Source organism: Sitophilus oryzae, unplaced genomic scaffold (genome assembly GCF_002938485.1).
Source record: "Sitophilus oryzae breed Bouriz unplaced genomic scaffold, Soryzae_2.0 scaffold_54_pilon_pilon, whole genome shotgun sequence".
Lineage (NCBI taxonomy): Eukaryota > Metazoa > Arthropoda > Insecta > Coleoptera > Curculionidae > Sitophilus > Sitophilus oryzae.
This window is the reverse complement of record NW_022147140.1, coordinates 685,654-709,409: the sequence shown is the minus strand read 5'-3', so window position 1 is coordinate 709,409 and position 23,756 is coordinate 685,654. Positions and strand designations below refer to the sequence as shown.

The following is a 23,756-nucleotide window of genomic DNA, read 5'->3' as shown; positions in this document are numbered from 1 at the left end:
TACCATACGATCGAAAAAAAAAACGGCGTGGGAGTGGGCTTGGAAATGAAGCATATATAGATTAATTGAAAGCATTTTATAAAAATATATAGTTATACAGGGTGTCCCCCAAAAAAGTTATACATTAAAGTTGTTTTTTGTAATGGAATACCCTATATATTAATTGATTTTTGGATTCCAGGAAAAAATAAAGGTGTGTTTTATTAAAGAAGCATGTGCCTAGAATGTAAGGATTTTGACATATTTCACATTTTGTGAAAATGAAGAATAAAATTTAAATTTCAATAACAGCTATCTATATTGTAATTTATCCTGTATAGCCTGATATTTAGTTACAATAACCATAATATGTTAAACCAAATTAAAATGTGACAGGAAAAGTTATACAGGGTGGGACAAAACTTATATTGAACATTTATCACTTTGAAAAGCAAGTTACTCCTTTATTTTTTAAATGGAACACCCAGTATATTATTTCCGTGTTCAATGGGGAATTCATATATCTTCAAAATATTATTAAGGTTGCCTACCCCTCTAACAAAGATTTTCCTAGATACTTTCATTTTTATGATTTTGCGTCAGTAGATCTTTATTATTTGAAAAAAATCTAGGTGGCTGTGTTAATTTATCAAAAATTAAAGGATGTAGTATAAAATACTGTAATAAAAACATACGTTTAAAACATATATTAATTATCACAGAATTAAAATTAGATATAAATGTATAATTATATAACAAAAATTTGAATCTAAAAGTAGAGAATCATATCAATTCTTTCTGATGTAGGATAAGTTTCTATTTTCGGAAAATTTCTTAGATTTTTTTGTTTCAACTGACGAACTGACACAAAATAATAACTAGTTGCTAAAGTTGAACTAATTTGACACTATGTTGAAGTAACGTCAGACATATCACAGCCACCCTAGATTTTATCAAATAATAAAGATCTATTCACACTAAATCATAGAAATGAAAATATCTAGGAAAATCTTTGTTTGAGGGGTAGGCCGGCAACCTTAATAGTATTTGGAAGTGACATGAATTTCCCATTGAATATCGGAATAATATTCTGGGTGATTCAATTAAACTAAAGGATTTATACAGGGTGGGTATTAAAGGAGTTATACAGGTTATACCAATGTTCAACATTAATTTTGCCCCACCCTGTATAACTTTATGGGTCAGGTTTTAATTTGATTAAAGTGCAATAGAGTAAATTCCAATTTAGGTAGTTTTTCTTGAAATTTAAAAATTGTTCTTCAAAATCTTAAGTAAGTCTAAAACCTTACATTTCAGTCATATACTTCCCTAATAAAACACACCTTTATTTTTCTCTTAGAATCTAAAAATTAATTAATAAAGGGGGTATTCCCTTACAAAAAAATACAAATTTGATGTGTAACTTTTTTTGGGGACACCCTGTAGAACTCTCTATATTTTTAAAACGTACGCAGAATTAACTTACATATGATCACAAAATTTCATTTCAATACGAATTGGTCGTTCTCCTTGGAGCCTCCGAGTCATATGAGAGGCGCCACCCTGTATAATTTTTATATAGTTGCACTTTAATAAATTGTTAGTTAAAACTAACAGTCCTACGAGTGTGGAATTTTGTACAGGTGGATTTTGGACATTCATCTCTTAAGAGAGTGAAATAAGGGATGAAAATTTGTACAAACATTTGTTAAAATCGGGTTTAGAAGTATGAAATTCTGTTTGTTCCTTATGTAACGTAATTTAGTAATAACAAGCAATTTTTTTTCAGAACGTCCACACCTCATTTCACCCCGTTAGAGGGCGAATTTCCAAAAATTGTTCCTGAGTGCTAAATTACGTTACATAAGGAACGTCTGCGCAAAATTTCATACTTCCAAAACCGATTTTAATGAATTTTTGTACAAATTTTCATCCCTTAATTCTTATGGGGCGAATGCCTAAAATTCGCTTCTGAGTACTCACTTTCATCACTTGAGGAACCTCTGTGCAAATTTTCATACTTCTAGGACAGATTTTTTTCAGAAAGTTCACCCCTCATTTCACCCCCTTAGAGGGAAAATTTCGAAAAATTGCTTCTTAGTGCTAAATTACCTTATATAAGGAACGTCTGCGAACAATTTTATACTTCTAAAACCGATTTTAACAAATTTTTGTACATATTTTCATCCCTTATTTCTTAAGGGATGAATGTCCCAAAATTCGCTTCTGAGTATAACTTTCATCACTTGATGAACCTCTGTGCAAATTTTCATACTTCTAGGACAGATTTTTTTTCAGAACGTTCACCCTTCATTTCACCCCTTAGGGGGAAAATTTCCTAAAATTGCCTCTTAGTGCTAAATTAAGTTACATAAGGAACGTCTACGCAGAATTCATACTTCTAAAACCGATTTTAACAAATTTTTATACCAATTTTCATCCCTTATTTCTTAGGGGATGAATGTCCAAAATTTGCTTCTGAGTACTCACTTTCGTCACTTAATTAACAATTTCCAAATTTCAAACTCCTCGGACTAATTTTAAAAAAGTATGCAAAATTTCACCCCCAGTTTCACCCCTTAGTAGAAGAATTTCCTAAAATCGCTTTGTATAATCGAACTGTTAAGTTACGCTACTTAAGGCACCTCTGTGCAAAATTTCGTAGTCCTAGGACATGCTTTTTTTTGTATACAAAAGTACCCCCCATATCACCCCCTTAACGAGCGAATTTCCAAAAATTGCCCCTTAGTGTTCAATTACGTCAGTCAAGGAGCACTCGTGAAAAATTTCATACTCTTAAACCAGATTTTAACAAATTTTTATGCAGCTTTTCATCCCTAATTTCACCCCCTTAGCGGTCGAATTTTCAAAAAATCCCTTCTTAGTGCTCATTTACATCACTTAAGGAACCTATGTGCCAAATTTTATTTATTACTATATAGATAACCTTTACCCTTATTTTCAGCTAATGAATATTAAGAGACAAATAATAAAAATAAAATCTAAATTATAAATTTCATGGCTATAAATAGCATATATATTCATCTAGAAATTCTGACTTTCAAACATCCATTGCGACTAGTATTTTCATATCCAATTGTATAGTATTAGAGTCCGAATATACATTTTCCCTGGGTTTGACCGGGAATTTGCTTATAAATATGAACAACCGGCTACGTCGCTTCACATCGCGTGGCCGTGGTGTGGCTCGAAATTCGTTCGTTTTAAAAATATTATTAGATTTGGCTATAGGCGCCCTCTGTGTCATTAATAGGGAACTGTCTCATCGAAAACATGCTGTTCCGTAAGCAATGGCCATCTGGATTATGTGTTATCTGTGGTACAATAGTACAAAAGAAAGATTGGGTCGTTTAGTTCATTTCGTTCACTGATTCACTGAGCTGTATTAGCATTTCGCACAGCGAATGAATGGAATCAATCAAAATAATTATAATTAACAAATATTTCAAGGTGATATATCTAGTATCATTTTATATTTCTAATCAGTTAATTGATAATTGATCAGAAATATTAAATAGTTTTAGGATTACTAAGATAAATATAGAAGTTTTTCATTCATAGAGATCTTATGTTTAGACGTTTTTGGCCTTTTTGTAAACCTTACCGTTTATTTAGTTATTTTATGTTATTTTAGGACACTGACCTTGCTAAAGAAACATGAACAAACAGAATTTTAAAAGAAATTTGTTCAACATGTTAATGTTTTAAATAATATTACTAGTATAGTTGTAACTAATACTTGAAGAACAAAATGCCTTGATATTATTATTAAATAAAATTCTAAAAAAGACTAATAACAAAACTACAAATCTTAATAACAAACAAAATCAATAAAGGTAAATGTATGAACATTTTTAAATTATTAATATAAAGGAAACACGTTTATTGCTCATTTGGTATTTTCTTGGAAGAGTCAACGGGCTGCCGATGACAATTCGCCAAGGAAAATCAAAATATGATGTATCTTCTTTGTTTTCTTCCCTTCTTTGTCTTCTTTTCTTCTTTGTTTTCTTCCCTTCTTTGTTTCGTAGTTTAGTACAATTTGATTCAATCTTTCACGTACGGTGGTTGAACCGTACGTGTCAATTCCCTACTTAGTTACCTACCAAAAAAGTCCGTCAATTCCCTACTTATTTTGTTCGCGGTCTCAATCTCGCTCTTTTTTTTAGTTTAGTTCAGTTGATCGAATCTTTTCGATCCAACAGGATCTAACTGATTGAATCATTTAGTTCACATGTGAGATTAGATCTTTTGAACTAGTTCGGTCATGAACTACACACCTCTAATTAGTGTGGTCCTGTGGTGTGGTCCAAAGCTGTCCAAAGTGACAGTCGTTGGTCCTTAGACAAGGAAAGTGAGGGGACAGGTAACACGACAGCTGAAAGTGAGGCAAGTTGTCACCACGCGAAATTCTCCAATGGCGTAGCATCAGAAATTAGCTTGTACCTAGACGGTACAAAATATTTATTAAAACGTAAACTAATATATCGTTCATTTTTGAGTAATGCATATACAATTTGGTATTTTATAGTCTCACCTTTATAATATTAGAATATCTAAGTCGATAATGCAAAATTTATTTAACAGTCACAGTGGACTGATTATCAAGACAATTATTTATTTATTAACGTGTGTATAATGTATAATTAAATAAAAAATAATGTAATAACATATGTTTTAAACGTGTATATACATATATACTGTATGATCGAAAACAACGGCTTCTTGTTTGTTTGGAAATGACAATTTCACAAATGAGTATTAAAAATGACATTATTCATTGAATCCGTAAGCAAGTGTGAAGGGAATTGACTAGATTCATTATTATACCGTATAATCGAAAAAAAAACGTCTTGTAAATTACGATCGATGATATTCCCCATATAATTCTACATATAAAATGACATAAAAACTATACAAAACGACATCGAAAAAAGACGGCGTCAGCGATGGCTATGAAATGAAGATCGCTGTCATTTTATATGTAAAATTATATGGGGAACGTCGTCGATCGTCATTTACAAGCCAACTGGACGTCGTGTTGTTTTTCGACCATACGGTATAATAATGAATCTAGCCATTGCCCTTCACACTTGCGTACGGATTCAATGAATGTAATTTTTAATATTTCTTACCTTCAATCATAAGAATATCCTAATTTTCCACAAAAAAAATAAACAATTCTAGAAGCTTTGTGTTATTTTATTTATTTTTAAATATTTATTAATTACTACTAATTACACTGAAACTATTATTATACACCTAAATTAGCAAATTTTTTGAAAGAATATTTAAAAAAATATATGTAGTAACAGGTAGCCCACCACAAGTTTGTCCACCCCCAGCAAATCTTGGCAGGTAAATTTAAGTTTTATATAACAACTATGCATATAGATTTTTATATAACAACTATACATATATTATTTTTTTATAGTTTACAATTATTTTACATATTTGATAACAATACTTTATACATTTTTTTACATGTAAAATTTATAAAAAAATGTTTATTGCAGAAATTGTATTTCTCTGATTATAATTCCCTACGCCACTGGAGAAATCCATGCTGAGTAGCATTATTTATAGTTTCAAACATTAATTATAATACAGGATATTGAAAATACTACTTGGAATTATATTAAAAGCATTTTACATATTTTTACTGCTATAATGAAAAAATGTACATTTTATAACCACATAATAAAAGTTGTGTATCGATTTTTACCTGTGAAATGTAATTCCAGCCAATTTTTTCTCGCTTCGGCATTTGCAGCCATACGCTGAACATCTCACCATACTAAACAATACAGTTTATAAATTTAAAACAAAACAGTTGTCACTCGGTGTCACCTCAAAATCTTGTCACCAAAGTATGGCCGCCGATCGAATTTGGCCTCACAAACCGATGACGGGAGAATATGCGTGTTAGCCGTCCCCTCTCTTTTCTTGTCTAAGGGTACGAACATAGTGGAGGCAGGTTTCTGCTTTCCGGCAACCAGCGCCGTCTCTGGGGACCTATTCTTGACCACTCGCATCTTCAAATATCGCTCGCATCTCGCATCTCCTAAAAAGCCATATAACAATACACAGATGCGTAACTTTGCGTATATGCATCACGTGTATTGTATATGGCTATTTTGGAGATGCGAGAAGGATTCGGAAGTAGATAATTAAGAGGAAATTTACCTGATTAACTAACCTAACCTAACCTAACCAAACCATATTCAAACGCCGCGCCCGCCTCGCCGGGGCCGCACATAGGTGTATTTGGTTTATAAACCTGGCCAAAAGTGATATTTTTTTATTTTCATTTTTTATCTTAACTGAATACAAATCTATAAATACTAAATGTAAGCATTTAATTAAGCAAGTTTATTAGTTATTAGCTTTTTTAAGTCGTAAGTTGACTATCAAATAAATAATATATTTCAGTTAAAAGTATGAATTATCTTGAGTGTATTCTGAATATTTCTAAGATTATAAAAATAGTGGAATTGTTTGTAGTGCTTTTTTGCAAATTGTTCATAATAACTGTCATGATGGATACAGAGCCAGCTTTGTTTGTTTGCTCTGTTCTGTTTTATGCCATATTTTTATTTTGAAACGTTTCCTTCTATCTATTTCTTTATAATGTTTTATATTTAAAAAATCAGAGGCATTTTTATAAGGTGTAAGACTATTCGGCAATATTCCGCATGGAAATTAGTATCCGTTCAATGCTTAAAGTCTCCAGCTTTGGAATATGTACAAAAATCTTGCCAATATTTGCCACTGCCAAAAAAAACATTGATTTAAATAGATTCTTAAAGGAAATAGTCTTTACCCTATAACACCCATCCTCGCTCAAATATCGTCTATAATATACAAATTACTTTCTTGTTCTAGCATCCTCATCCAATTGCTTGGTTTTGCACAGAATGGCCCTATTTGATCGGTGGAAAGGGTTTCAGAATAGAGGAAAAAATATTGTGTAGGAAAAACAAAATGAGGTTCCATATTAGCACCCTCTCCTCTAATAATTAATATTACTAGCAAAAAAGCAAAAAAATCATAAAACATAATTTTGGCCAACTTTTAGTTCTTAATACCCTCTGTGCGCCGTCGGCGCCTGCAAAAGCAGAAATAAATAAATTTTCGTTCCGGTAAAAGCGAGAACGCCGATGAACGCTGGTTGACGGCTCCTACCTGCTTTCACTGTGAACTAGCCGATTTGATAACACGCTTTAATTTTTCAAGGTTATAAGCGCGAGGCGGCGCGGCGCGGCGCTACTATGTAACCATATACAGGGTGTCCCAGAAATACGTGCAAGTATTTTAACTTAACTGGTAGTATAGTTCAACCCCAGAAACACGCCTATGAGGTTTTTTTCTAAATATTTTTTTTTGAAAATTCGGAATTTTTTGAAAATATTTTTGGAATTTTTTTGCAATTTTTTTTAGTTTTTATTTAAAAAAATAATTTCTTGATAATATGGCAACATAGGTAGTAGATTAAATTTATAAGAAAGAAAATCCAGAAAAGATCCAGTGGTTCTCAAACAAATCTCGAAGTATTGGAAAGAATATGTAAGGACCAAGAACTATTGACTACAATAAAACGACGAAAAGCAGCATATTTTGGTCATATTTTTCGAAATAACAAATATAGTTTCCTACAGCTGATCGTTGAGGGAAAGATTGAAGGACGACGAGGCATCGGGCGTAAACGGTTTTCCTGCATGCGGAATTTGCGCCAGTGCCATGGTTTAATATAGGAGAGGCAAGTGCAATTATCCGTTTGGCTCAAGACAGGAATTCCAATTGATGGTCGCCAACCTCCGATGAGGAGAAGGCACATGAAAAAGGTTCTCAAAATTTTAGCAAAAAATCATTTTTTTTGGATATTTTCAAAGTAAAATAACTCCGTTATTTTGGACTTATTTGAAAAACGACAAAGAGAAAATATGTTTATTTTATCGAGATCTACCACCCTTTAAAATACTTGCACTTATTTCTGGGATACCCTGTTTATAACAATACACGTGATGCGTATACGCAAAGTTGCGAACGATGTCAAGAATAGGTGCCCAGATTGGCGCTGACTACCAGTAAGCGGCAAACCTGCTTGCACTGTGTTCGCACACTAAGCGTTGGTCGTTGGTTCGCGGTTGACATTTAATATTATTATTTAATTGATTATTAGCCGTGTTTTTGTGTGTGATAAACTCAGTTGGGGTGGAAAATTAATTATTAATATTAGTTAGTCAACAGCAACAATAATATTGTTTGATGGCTATATAACGAAGATTTTTTGCTAAACAAGTGTTTATGATTAAATTCGAGTCGTTAGAATTTTTTGTTTATTGATCTGAACAAAATATAAAGTGAGGGTGTGAAAAACGATTGTTTGTGTTATATATATAAAAATATTAAAATGAAGCTACTTCGTGAAATTTCTAATATGTCAGTATTGCAGTTTATTAATCTTAGCAGCCGAATGAAGCATTTTTTACACTGTGTTCTGTTTTTGAGTATAATAATTTCTTTTCAATGTTTTTCACAAAATTATAGAGTGCCTGCCTCTGTTCCAAATGTTGATCCATGGATACAATATGGGATTATCGGAGCATGTATTTTATATGCTTTAAGATTTGTGACTTTACTTTCATTACCTCAAGTGATGTTTAATGTAATCGGATTGACATTTTATAATGCATTTCCTGAGAAAGTTGCTCTGAAAGGATCTCCTTTACTAGCACCATTTATATGCATACGTGTGGTTACCCGTGGGGATTTCCCAGAACTTGTAAAAAATAATGTAAATAGAAATATGAATAAGTGTATTGATGCAGGCTTGGAGAACTTTATGATTGAAGTAGTATCAGATAAACCAATAGGAATAGAACCCCATCGAAGGATTAGAGAGCTTGTAGTACCATTAGATTATCAGACATCCACAGGAGCATTATTTAAATCAAGGTATTGTAGTGTTTTTGTGTAATTTATTTGTAGTGTTTTTGTGCAAAATTAACTAGTTGTAGAATGGAGTGAGAAGTGAGAGGGAGTTAATCACCGCGACCTTAAAGATCTATTGTCTCCCCCTTTCTTGAGTTACAACTCATTATACAGTCTAAATTACAATTAACTAGGGTAATTATTGGGAAAACTGGAAATTGTCAGATTTTCACCAAAATTGGTATACATCCTATTTAGAGGTCGTAGATTACGAATCTGAACTTTTTTCTTGGCGGTCCCTTATCGTTTTTCAGAAAAACGGAAAATTATTTCAACATCGAATTTTTCTTAATTTCTCATATTTTGAAAGTTTTCTAGCACATATTTTGTTAGGTATTCAATAAACAATGATGTTATTGCTATTTTCCGTTACTTTTTTAACCAATTCTATACATAATAGAGGAAAATTTGCTAAAATAAATTTGTAAACAATCTGAAAATTGAAAATGTTGGGTTATGTGTTTCTCACATTTAAAGCAACGTTGCCAACGCTAAACCTAAATTTAGCGTGTTTTTTTCGCTCATTCTGGGATTACGAAAGGCGGTCGCCAGAAGAACGGCTCCTTCCTATAATTGCTATTTTACCAACGAGATCTGACTATTTATAACCAAGAAGTTGCACGAAAGAGTTTTGATATTGGTTACAACTTCCATGCGCAGGGTGTTAATCTTTTGTTGTTATATTATATCAAAAAAAGATTAACCCCCTCCGAACATTTGTCTATCCCCAATCAAGTGTAGCTTTTAGATAAACTATAATATAATGAAAATCTAGTGAAATTATTACTTTATAGGGCCGAAATAAACAAAAATTCAATGTTGAAATAATTTTCCGTTTTTCTGGAAAACGGTAAGAGACCGCCAAGAAAAAAGTTCAGATTCGTAATCTACGACCTCAAAATAGTGTGTATACCAATTTTGGTGAAAATCGGACGATTTCCAGTTTTCCCAATAATTACCTGAACTAGTTAGTTCAAATATATATTTTTGACAATCCCCTAGCATATTACTTTTTATTGATTTAAGTTTATTTTATGTATAACAGTTAACTATCTAAAACAGATAGTAATGAATCATAAAGAGATAATTAGGAAAATTCCTGAAACTCTGGAAGTTTTTAACTGATTATGCAACTTGCATGGATATACCGTATGATCGAATAAAAACGGCGTCCAGTTGGCTGGGAAATGACGATCGATGACATTTCCCATATAAATTTACATACAAAATGACAGCGATCTTCATTTCACATCCATCGCTGACGCCGTTTTTTCTCGATCATACCGTAGTTTTTTCCTAAAGCCCCGTTCTCAGAAAGACGTCGTGTCGCTGGCGACACAGTTTGACATTTCAAACAACCAATGGGAGCTGTACTAAATTTAAAATTGACAGTTGTTTGAATTTTATACAAATATCATTGGTCCTCTTGACTACACTGATTGACACTTCAAACGACCAATGGCAGCTGTACTAAATTTAAAATTGACAGCTGTTTGAATTTTGTACAAATCTCATTGGTTCTTTTGACGTATCGCTGGCGACAGTCGCTGTTCAGAACACGTCAAGAGGACCAATGAGATTTGTACAAAATTCAAACAATTTAAAATTGACAGCTGTTTGAATTGTGTACAAATCTCATTGGTTCTTTCCTTCAACTCCGACCTTTACTCCGACTGTCGCCAGCGACACGTCAAATTAACCAATGAAGCCCAGTTCTCAGAACTCAGAACATTGCTTTAGAGAAGAACCAATGAGATTTGTACAAAATTCAAACAGCTGTCGATTTTAAATTTAGTTTAAAGACGTTGTTCTGAGAACGGGGCTTAAGCCCATTTATAATGTGATACTGTATACCAAATTTGGCTTATATAAGTTATGTTTTTAGTACTTGATGATTTGTTTTGAATTTTCAACAATGAACTTAAATATGAATGATGAACTTAATGATTAATTCTTTAAATAGAACTTTAATCTTAATACATTTACAGGCTGAAAACACAAACAAATCTGAATCTATTTTAGACAAAAGTTACTTGCTTACAAAAATGAGTTTGTGACTAAATTCAAAGTTATTGCCGCTATCGATTCTTAAACTAAACATCTTCCAAATGGGAACTGCTGAGGCAAAGGCTAAGGTTGCAACCGCTATCCTTGGGAGAACATAAAATCTAATAGAGAAAAATAGAATAAAAATATAATAATTAGTAAAGTTTTATTAATAACTCATGTATTGATACCATAGACTTAAAATAAAATATAGACTACACTATTTACATCTCAACGCGGACAAACAACCTTTTTTGAACACATGTTTACTTCTGGGTACAGTCGACCGAGCCTTCCTCATCCAGCCTATGTTGTCACGTCTTTAATATTATCAATATTTATTTATCTTTTTCTTGTTATACACATATATTGAGATATTAATACTAAAGTTTAATAAAGTAGGTTTTAATATTCCATAGATGTATTAAATAGTCCTTATACTACTAAATTATCAGTCGGATACTGTTTAATAAGGATAAGTTCTTTACAATATGACAACACCGATTAGAGGCGAGGGAGCCTATTCATTCATTTATTACCTTGTAGTACGTGTCGCACGTGTGCGGTAAAGCTTTGTTGCCGCTATCTCCCCGGCTGTATTAACGCATTTTCTTAGCTTGTAGTCCTTAAGTGTTTATTTTACTGACTTTTCTGTTCAAAAAACTATAAAATATGGTTCGCCAGTGCCAAATTTGCAAGAAATTTGACTTAAATAATCCATTTATGTCTTGAAACGACTTTTTGACCGGTAGGCAACTCTCAATTTACCCATTGGGAGTCAGTGGCGTTGTTGTAGAAAGGCGCTTATTTAGATAATATTTTAGTAAAATGTAAAATCTGAATTTTTTCTCTTACATTACATTATTTACTTACTTACATTGTAACAAAATCATAATTATAACCCTGTTAATAATTAATAATGTTTTTATTAAAAATATATTCCGGTTTATTCTAAAATTATCTTCAGAATCTAAAATAACATACAAGAATTTTAAAATGATATTACATTATGAAACAATATTTTTATATATTATATATAATATATACTTATACCGGGTCGTCTCAAAAGTGGCTCACCCCTATAACTTTTTTATTTTTTCAGATAAAAAAAACAGATTTGTATGTTAGTAGGTATATGACATAAATTAGGATTTATTGACGTATTCAATTGTTTTTGGTCTCTTCCTGTTTCACCGAAATGATTACATCTTTTGATTTTTAAAATGACACTCTGAATAGAATGACATATCATATGTCAACTTTTGACATTGTCGCTTAAAAATATAACCTATTTTAAATTTCAATCCAGGGTGCCATGGTGTTGTTAAAAACACAAAGTTTTAATCATGGAGCCTTGGAAAAATAGTTTTGATCGTCTAATAGGTTTCGTGTCTTGTCTAGGCCGGTTAAAAGATGTACAAATCGTATTTTTAATCATACATATGTCAATTTTTTCAAATGGAACAAGGGTGACTCATTAGCATATTTGGAAAAAAGCATTTTTTATGAATATATTGATACCACACACTTGGTATTTCGAGTCAAATTGTCGTTATGAACCGCGTGTTACAATTACAATTAAACCATATGCGAAAATGTCAAAAGTTGACATATTATATGTCATTCTATTCAGAGTGTCATTTTCTATCGAATAAAGTAGAAATATACCGAGGGTGCCGTTTAAAAATTAAAAGTTATAGTCATTTCCGGTGAAACGGGAAGTGACCAAAAACAATTGAATGCGTCAATCAATCCTAATTTATGTCATATACTAACATGCTAAATCTTGTTTTTTTATTTGAAAATATAAAAAAATTATGGGGATGAGCCACTTTTGGGACGCACCCGGTATAATAAAGACAGTACCGAGTTAAATAAATGTAGTTTTCATTTTATCCACTTCCTATCATCTTCCTTGCTTTAATGGAACATATTTATGTTTTCTCTAATTTACATTATACATAAAAACATCACTTAACCAGAGAAAAAATTACAACAATCATATATTTTTTTTCTCTCCCTGTCGCCGATTCTATTATATCTGTGGAATAGATCCTGTTTTGATTAATATTAGGGGTTGTAAATGTTTGACTAAAATTAATAATTTATTATTAATTTCAAAAATTACGTAATTTCGATTATAAAATTTCTTCTATAACGTGTATTTTATTATTTTTATCCTTTTTGGACTCTGAGACGTTTTTTCTAAACTTTTATTTAAAAAACCTGTCCTAAATCTTAATAAAATATAAAAAGTTTAAATACGATATATTTTTAATTTAATTATAGCTTCATTAAAATAAAAAATTACCCGGCTATGAGACGGAGAGTTCAGGTGTACTTGAGAAACCAAAGACAGTGTTGTGTTTCTCGGCAGAGTCGTCAGGGAACGACCGTTACGACAGAGACAACCTATCTATCGCTCGTGTCGCACTCGTTATAACCTAAAACAATAACACAACAATAACAAGATATTGTCTGACCGCATGTTCCAGCTATTTATGAATGAGATGCTCAGTCTATATTGTTAAGGTAAATGTGTATTACTGGTTGCATAACCGCAACGGTGCATTGAGGAACCTGGCGCATTCGCCAGAAAGTAAAGAAAATTATAGAATTCTTTAGAAAAATCTAGAAACAACCGCCAGGGGGTATATAAGGCCCGCGCTTTGACAGTTGGACAAGTTTAAAAGTTTGAAGTTTGAAGTTTGAAAATACCGCGAAATACCGTTAGAGTAATAGTAGTTGCATAAGTTGTGTTGTAAATAGTATAAGTTGTGTACAGAGTGAAACAAATAAATTCGTTAAGTATTTTATCGTGAGTTTAAATAGTGGACCCACGGAATCCGTAACAATTGGTGTCGGAAGTGCGATTCAAGAGGATTTTAAGCAGAAATTAAGTGGATTGGAAGATTTTTAGACCGATTTATTTTTATGGTTGGTACAAGGGAACAAGCGAAGAAAATGGAGGAAGTAAGCAAATTATTGGGCGATTTTATGGAGAATATGAGAAGAGAGAAGGCAGAAGAACAAGAAAGACTCCGTAAAGAACGAGAAGAAGAGCGAGCCCGACTAGAAAAAGAGAAAGCAGAAGAACAAGAAAGACTCCGTAAAGAACGAGAAGAAGAGCGAGCCCGATTAGAAAAGAAAAGGAAGAGGAAAAACTACGACGTCAACAAGAACAGGACCGGCTTGAGAACATTTTCGAAGATTTAAAAATTCAACGACAACAAGACAAACAAGAAGAACAGGACCGGCTTGAGAAAATTTTCGAAGATTTAAAAATACAACGACAACAAGACAAACAAGAAGAACAGGACCGGCTTGAGAAAATATTAGGAAATTTGGAAATTCGTGTGGAGGAGCGACGTCACAGGGAAAGACAAGAAGATCAGGACCGTCTTAAGAGAACTTTGGAAAATCAGGAATTTCGACTACAGAAGAATTTTGAAGACCTGGAAAAACGGCAGGAAAATCACCTTCAAGAAGCCGTAGAAGATCTTGAGGAACGCCTTCAGCAGAAAATGGAAAAATTAGAGATGGACCTACAGAAGACCAAGGCACAAGTAAGAACACCTGGCGTTCAAGGAACAGCGAACCTTAAGGCCCCGACCTACGATGGACAAACGACATGGACAATGTACCACCGTCAGTTTGAAGCAGCCGCCGCTGCCAACGGATGGACTGACCAGGAGAAAGCAGCGGCACTTGTCATCGCGCTGCGTGGCCCTGCCCTGGAACTCCTGCAAACTATTCCTGCAGCCCAACAGCAGGAATACCAAACTTTGGTCGCTGCACTGGACAGAAGATATGGCGACCAACATCGACGCCAACTTTACCAGGCACAGATCAAGACACGCCTGCAGAGGTCCGGAGAGAGTCTGCAGGAATTTGAAGCAGACTTACGTCGGCTGGTACACCTAGCGTATCCTGAAGCACCGGAAGGATTTAGGGAGGAACTCGCTGCTCAGTGCTTTATCAGCGGACTGAGGGACAACGAATTACAGATGCGCTGCAAATATCCCGATTTTCTACCAGCAGCGAAGCACTGGTCAGGGCGCTGGAAATCGAAGCTGCTTTTAGCGCCATCCCTAGACCGAAGATAAGATCGGTAACGGTCGAGGAACAGCCCGGAAGTTCTCACATACATTTGGAGGAGATGTTTAGTAAACTATGTGAGTTACTAGTGAACAAGGGTAGCAACAACACCCAGACAGAGAACCATAGAAGATCCCAGGACATAAGGTGCTTTAGATGTGGCAGGAATGGCCACATTAAACGGGATTGTCGCGTTCAAATGCGATCCCGTTCACCATCCAGAGAACGTAGGCACCAGGAAAACTAAAATCAGTCAATACTAAGGGGCGAGTATTGACTGGGGAGAACAGAGCCCCCAGGATTTTTTCCATTAGGAGTCTGGGAAGAACCGCTGACAGTTTAGTGATCGACGGGAAGGTCAATGGTAGGAGAATCCGAATGACAGTGGACACTGGCGCTATGGTATCGTTGGTGCGGGCTAACTCAGTGCAAGGATTGAAGCTGATGCCTCTGGGAAGAAGAGTGTGTTTACGTACAGTTACGGGGGAAATGGCCGTTGTACGGGGAGAGGCTATCGTCGAACTGAAGTTAGGAAATTTGAAGTTTCAGCATAGCGTCTTAGTGGCAGATATTGAAGATGACTTCATCTTGGGCATGGATGTGATTCGTCAACATGGATTTTCGTTCGATCACCAGAGAAATATCTTAAATATTGGAAATGAAGAGTTCATGTTATCTCCAGACGAGGGACCAGGCAGAATGGATGTAAGATCAGCGGAAACTGTGGTGATACCTGGTAATACCGAGAAAATCGTATTCGGTAAAGTGGAGAAAATCGCTGGGTGCTGTGTTGGACTGGTACAAAGTAGCGACAAGAAACAAGATAGATACTTAGTAGGAAAATCATTGGTGAACACCGACAAGAATATACCGATCAGAATTGCGAATGTTTTCCCGAATTGTGTCAAGATCCAAAAAGGTGACAAGATAGCCATCTGTGAACCTGTAAGAAGTGTTACCCGATGTGATGAAGTGTCGTCAGCTGTTACACAAAAGGCATCCCAAGAAACACTAAAACATCTAGAACAGCCATGGGATCACCTAACACCTGAGGAGAAACAGAAGGCCAAGCAGTTCCTGCTAAAGCATGGCAGTATTTTTGGAGAAGAACAACAGTGGAAGAACGGATTTTGTGAAGCACCGGATTAATACTGGTCATGCTCAGCCGATTCGACAACGTCCTAGAAGGGTGCCCCTTTCCAAACAACAAGAAATGGAGACAATGGTAGATAAGATGCTAGAAGATGGAGTTATCGAAGAATCATCGAGTCCATGGTCATCTCCTGTTGTTTTGGTGACGAAGAAAGATGGTAGTACACGATTCTGCGTGGACTATCGGAAGCTCAATGACGTCACTAAGAAGGACAGCTACCCACTGCCACGTATAGACGACACGTTAACCACACTGGCAGGTTCGTGCTGGTTCTCCACTCTCGACTTAAAGAGTGGATACTGGCAAGTTGGTCTGGACGAGGAAGACAAAGAAAAGACGGCTTTTTCTACAGGAAACGGACTATACCAATTCAAGGTCATGCCGTTTGGATTATGCAATGCTCCAGCCACTTTCGAACGTCTCATGGAGGTGGTGTTAAGAGGATTAACTTGGAAAACGTGCTTGGTTTACCTCGACGATGTATTGGTTATGGGAAGAACTTTTGAGGAGCATTTGCGAATTTAGAAGAAGTCTTCGGCCGCATAAGGAATGCGCACCTGTACTTGAACCCGAAGAAGTGTAGCTTATTCCAGCGACAAGTAGAATTCTTGGGTCATGTAGTTTCGGCAGACGGAATTTACACCGATCAGAAGAAAATCGCTGCAATCAAGGATTGGCCTAAACCTCGCGACAAACATGAACTTAGAAGTTTTCTGGGTTTATGCACTTATTACAGAAGATTTGTCAAGGGATTTGCCAATATAGCTGCACCCTTACATAGACTTACAGGTGATGAAGTCGGCTACGAATGGAACACCGATTGTGATGTAGCCTTTGGAAGACTTAAGGCGGCTTTATGTTCAAGTCCTATTCTAGCCTACCCGCAACAACAAGGGAGGTATATCCTGGATACCGACGCCAGCAATATCGGCATAGGTGCAGTGCTATCACAAGTGCAAGATGGCGAAGAACGAGTGATAGAATATTACAGTCGAGTTCTATCCAAACCAGAAAGGAATTACTGCGTTACCCGGAAGGAGCTGCTAGCAATTGTGAAGGCAGTTGATCATTTTCATAAATATCTGTACGGCCAAGAATTTTTAATTAGGACAGATCATGCGGCTCTCAAGTGGCTTATGGAGATGAAACAACCTGAAGGTCAAATAGCACGATGGCTCGAGAAGCTCCAACAGTATCACTTTACCATCCAACATCGTGCTGGAAAAATGCATGGTAACGCAGACGGTTTATCCAGAAGACCCTGTCAAACCGATTGTAAGCACTGCTGTAAAACGGAACAACGTGAAGGCACTGTCATGATAAGGAGTTTTAAACTTGGAACCGATGAACAGTGGACGACGACACAATTGAGGAAAGATCAAATGGAAGATCCAGACATCGGAGCAATACTACGGCTCAAGGAAGGTAACGGCGAGAGACCACCGTGGCAGGATATTCGGACAGAGGGCTCGTTTTCAAAGCTCTCTGGGCTCAGTGGAATTCACTGGTTATTGAGAATGCATTGTTAAAGCGCACATGGGAAAGTGCGGATGGCAGCGCAGTAACAGCTCAGTTACTGGTACCAAGGAAGAAAGTTACCCAGGTATTGGAAGAAATTCACGGTGGTAAAACTGGAGCCCATCTTGGGGTAAACAAGACCTTGAGCAAGCTGAGAGATCGCTTTTACTGGGTGGATTATTGCGAAGATGTCAAGAAATGGTGTAGACAATGTAAAATTTGTGCAGCCAGCCAAGGACCAAGCAGTCGATCTAGGGGAAAAATGAAACAATATAACGTTGGACTGCCATTAGAAAGAATCGCTGTTGACATTGCAGGCCCATTCCCTGAAACGCACAAGGGCAACAAGTACGTTTTAGTGGCGATGGATTATTTCAGTAAATGGCCAGAAGTTTTTGCCATTCCAAACCAAGAAGCATCGATGTAGCTGAAGTATTAGTCAATAATGTCTTCAGTAGATTTGGAATTCCTTTAGAGCTTCACACTGACCAAGGAAGGAACTTCGAGTCAAGACTGTTCCAGAAGATGTGTGATCTGCTTGGTATTCACAAGACTAGGACAACAGCTTTACATCCGCAGTCTGATGGGATGGTCGAGAGATTCAATAAGACCATTGAAGAACATCTCTCGAAAATGGTGGATGAACATCAAAGAGATTGGGATCAGCATATACCACTATTCCTAATGGCATATAGAAGTGCAGTTCACAACACCACCGGACTTTCACCATCGAAGATTTTATTTGGTCGAGAATTACGGTTGCCTTGTGACTTGGTGTTCGGATCACCAGACGACAGCACCACGAACGTAGAGGACTACGCGGATGAACTGAAGGAAAGGTTATTGGGAATTCATAAGGCCGTGAGAAGTAAGATTACGCTAGCCAGTGACCGGATGAAAGCTCGTTACGACCTCAGAGCTAATTCTACGGGATTTCAACAGGACGATATGGTATGGTTATATAACCCACAGCGCAAGAAAGGGAGGTCCCCAAAGTTAACTCCAGCATGGGAAGGTCCTTATACAGTCATCAAGAGGATAAATGATGTTGTGTACCGGATTCAACGCAGCCCTAGAAGTAAGATGAAAGTAGTTCATCTGGATCGATTGAAGAGATACCAGACAGGAAACCTTGATCGGGACGATCAAATTTGAGAAGGGGGCAATGTTAAGGTAAATGTGTATTACTGGTTGCATAACCGCAACGGTGCATTGAGGAACCTGGCGCATTCGCCAGAAAGTAAAGAAAATTATAGAATTCTTTAGAAAAATCTAGAAACAACCGCCAGGGGGTATATAAGGCCCGCGCTTTGACAGTTGGACAAGTTTAAAAGTTTGAAGTTTGAAGTTTGAAAATACCGCGAAATACCGTTAGAGTAATAGTAGTTGCATAAGTTGTGTTGTAAATAGTATAAGTTGTGTACAGAGTGAAACAAATAAATTCGTTAAGTATTTTATCGTGAGTTTAAATAGTGGACCCACGGAATCCGTAACAATATTTTATTTTAAGTCTATGATTGATACCCATTTATTAATTATTCTTAAAATGATTCATGGTTCTAACGTCAAATAACACGTTTTATTAGTAATAAGAGTATGTAAAAATATTCATAAAAATGAGGTAAAACATGGAAAGAAATGGAAATTGTTTTATCATTAGCACATATTGATGAATTACTTATTTTTATGTTAATACATATCTAATATACCTACCCGTGTATAAAATATTCTCTGATCTCTCTATCGGGGAGCTATCTAGCCGGAAAAAAAAAGTCTAAAAATATCAAACATTTTAATAAAGGAAATACCTGGGCTTCTTATAGCAGGTATATCTAGGATGGAAAAAAAGACAAACATCGAGGTCAGACGTATCATGAATGCATCGGACGAAACAGTACTAGATCGTCTAGATCGAATCGATAAATTTAGCTTAAAGTGGTTTGGACATGTTCTGCGTATGCCGGAGAACAGGTGGCTAAAAAAAGTTTTCAATGAGCTCCCCAGGGCAGAAGAGAGAGAGGCAAATCTAGAAAATCCTGGAACGGAACGGTTAAGGAAGAAATAAAAGCTCGTAACCTAGAAGCTGATGACGCACTAAATCGAGACGTGTGGCGTAGGGTAACGGGAAGGCAGCAATAGACTGCAGTTGGAAATAAGTATCAAATACTTACACGAAATCCCGTTTATATATAGAGGGTGCTACCAATTCGAGATACGAGCATTAGTATCTCGGTAACCGTAATCTAACCGTAATAGATATGAACATGGTTAAATTGGGGCAAAGTTGTGCTTTGGGATGTTCAACAAGATGCCATCAAAAAAGTTTTAAATTTTTAATTTTTAATTTCACTTATTGCTGAGTTTTTTGGAAAAAACGGATTTTTTTGAAAATGAATTTCATTTTTTTTTGTCGTTACTTTTAAGAAAATCAAAAAATTAATTGCACATTCTCATAGCCCCTTTATTAGGGCTATCTGATGGTATTTTTAGAATTTCAAGTTAGCTGATAGTTTGTGAGATACAGAGGCCAACTTATTTTTTTTAAATACGGACCTGCATTTTTTATTTCAGATATTGAAAGAACTTGGTCTCCTGAGTACAATGATATGCCACACTTTATACTTTCTTTGTTTTGAGTACCTTAACAACAATAAAACTATTTAATTACTTATTATTTAAAATAATTTCAAGTTCGACCCTGGTTTTTTAAATTATTTAATCTTATTATATTCATCGCAACAATATTGATCAGCGCTAATTAACATTGAATAAGGAAAATCGAGCCAATTGGAAGATTCAAATAAATTATATCCAGGTCAGCAATTGAAAGATATAATTTTTAACTTTTTTTATTGTGAATTTGAAATCTCCGTGTGCGATCTAATAATATGCGTAATATTAATCGTAGTTATAAATAAATCTACTACAAGCAAGTTTCTAATGCTCTACATGTTCGAAAGGGTTACCACCCTCCCTATTGCACAAATTTATTTTTCGTTGAGTTTTATTTATAGCTCTTTGATAGATGTTGAGATGTATTGATTTCACTTTTACAAATGACGTGAAGTAATGTATTAATTTGTATATTATTTTTTATTATTTTATTGCATTTGATTTTCCAAATTCAATGTTTTACCCCACGTCATTGTTTGAAAGCTTGTCAATATTGTAACGAAGAATAGATTAAATATTAAAAAAAAAACAGAGCCGGACTTGAAATTAGTTTAAATAAATTGTGTTCAAATGTCCGAAACAAAAAAAATATTAAGTGTAGCATGTCATTGTACTCAGGAGACCGCGTTCTTTCAAAATCTGAAATAAAAAATGCAGGTCCGTATTTAAAAAAATTAAGTTAGCATCTGTATCTCACAAATTATCAGCTAATTTGAAAATCTAAAAATATTATCAGATAGCCCTTATAAAGTGGCTATGAGAATGTGCAATTAGTTTTGTGATTTTCCTAAAGTAACGACAGGAAAAAATAAAAATCATTTTCAAAAAAAAAAACGTTTTTTCCAAAAAACTCAGCAATTATTGAAATTTTTAAAACTTTTTTAATGGCATCTTGGTGAACATCCCAAAGCGCAACTTTGCCCCAATTTAACCATGTTCGTATCTATTACGGTTACCGAGATACCAATGCTCCTACCTCGAATTTGTAGCACCCTGTATACTATAAGTTGTTACAGCCTTCATAAAAAAAATTGTGTGTGCACTATATGCGCATATTTGAAGTGAAACTTCTTCTTACTCTGTCTGTCTGAGGACTCTATTCCGGTGCACCTCTATCCACGTGCCGAGTTTGGTTCCAATCGACCTATGATTAAGAAAAATCCTGGTGATTTCGTCCATTTAGAGGCATCGGTTCGAAACGTTGCGGGCGTCATCATGTAGCCTGTCGGTTATACAGAAAATACATAGGTTAGACAGAAAATGACACTCTGAATTGACTGAATAGAATGGCATATCATATGTCAACTTTTAACATCAAGATGCCCAAATCGTATTTTTAGTCATATCCCAATTTTTTTCAAATGGAACAAGGGTAGCTAAGTTCGCAGTATTATGGCAACATATATGTAGTTGAAGTAATTTTTTGAAATTTTCATAGTAAAATATCTCGGTTATTTTGGACTTATTTGAAAAACCGCAAAGAGAAAATATGTTTCTTTTATCGAGATCTATCAGCCCTAAAAAAATATTTGCACTTATTTAAGACCCACCGTGTATATTACTTTAGTTCTTAGGTATTTTTCTTTTTATTATTTTTTTTTCTGTTGACTAATTTTCTACACAATTTTGTTTCGTTTTTCGAAATAAAGAATTATTATTATTGTTATAAACAATTTAACCATTTAAGTTTGGAGTGTCAAAAAGGTGAAATGAATTAAGGCTATTATATATGTTAAATGTTTTAATTAACTAGAACTAACTCAATAATTTACAAATACCCATTAGAACAGAGAGTCAGGAATAATTTTAAATTGTTTGTATGTTGAATTACAAGCTATTTAAAAAAGAAAAGTATAGATATTTGCATTTTTTTTGGTATTTTAATAAATGTGTAGCAAACAGAGAGCGTTTAGAAATTCTAAATCTAATATTCTTCCTACTTGAAATCTCAAATATCTATGGAAGTTTTCAAAAATTATTATTTTTAGCTTAATAATGGCACCTTATTATTGAGAGGCAAATAAATAGCGGTATAAAAAATGCACCTATATTATTTTTGGCAAATAGCAACCAATTTTATATTTGACTTGGCGCGTTGTGTGGATAATGCTTTGAGTGTCATTTAATTTTTTTTCGGTGGTCAGGTATCAAGCGTAGCTATTTATAAATTTTTAGTAAGGAAATTAAGGCCAACAATATAATATAACGTGTGTTCCATGGCAGACGTGGACATAAGAAATCCGACGTAAATTTAAACATTTAAAAATATTGAAAACGTACCTATTTTGCTTTATATGAGAACATCACGAACATTGTTAGAAAATCCATTAAAATGAAATAAATTGTTCATTTTGAATAGTTTCTACAGTTTTTAGCCATAGCTAAAATATCATCATAAAATAAAAAAATATGTTTGTTCCTCGTTTTTTTTTTCATTAAATGGTATTTTTTAATGATACTAGGTATTTTGTTTAATACACCCTCTACATTATGTGGAAAACAGTCTGAAGCAGGTGAAGGTCGTGTTTCCTCGTCTGGGTCTAGTCTGGTCTCGGTTTATCTTCGCTTGTCTTAACCTATTTTCAGTTCTTAAAAACGCCTCGAAACTACTCCTGAACTTGCGGAAAAGGGCATGATTTTTTTGCGACATTCGGTTGTCCTCTGTTGTCTCGTTCAATTTAGTTTTGTCTCGAGCTACTTCCTTGTGTCGGTTGCTATACCCGAGACGAAGGACTTTTTTTCATAAATCTCAGTGAAATAAGTCAACCTAGAGGTTTCTAAAATATCTTTTTACGATGATATTTCGTTAATTAGATCTCGTTATATATGGACATGGATGATATTCCCCATATAATTTTACATATAAAATGACAGCAATCTTCATTTCATAGCCATCACTGCGGCAGTTTTTTTTCAACCATATTGTACATTGTTTATCGAGGGTATACTGCTGACGAATTTCTGTACAGGGTGGGTCAAATTCGACGCTTTTAAAGTGAAACACCCTGTTCTGTAGGAGATATATACAAGGTGTCCCAGGCTGAGCGTGCATTAGAAGTTTCTAGAGAACCACAATATCTAGACCGGAGATTTTTTGCACATCAATGTTTTACAAAGAGATTACAAAGATTAAAAATATTTTCAATATGGCGGCACTTCCGGAAATACCGGAAGTTGACGACAACTTTCTTATTTTAAATAGGTGCCCCCATTTTTTATTACATACTTAAATTCTCTGTAAAATTTTATGAATTTTGATATCAAACACTCTATA

The 23,756-nt window shown here is 34.8% G+C and overlaps 1 protein-coding gene across 1 annotated transcript in view; it reads left to right on the top strand.

Annotated features, from left to right (window-relative positions):
• The first annotated feature begins 8,102 nt into the window (after positions 1-8,102).
• LOC115886950 (beta-1,4-mannosyltransferase egh) overlaps positions 8,103-23,756 on the top strand; it is a 33,755-nt gene continuing 18,101 nt past the window's right edge. Inside the window, exon 1 of the mRNA XM_030906278.1 lies at positions 8,103-8,958. Coding sequence (XP_030762138.1) covers positions 8,414-8,958 — 545 coding nt within the window. The 5' untranslated portion in view covers positions 8,103-8,413. The remainder of the gene's footprint in view (positions 8,959-23,756) is intronic.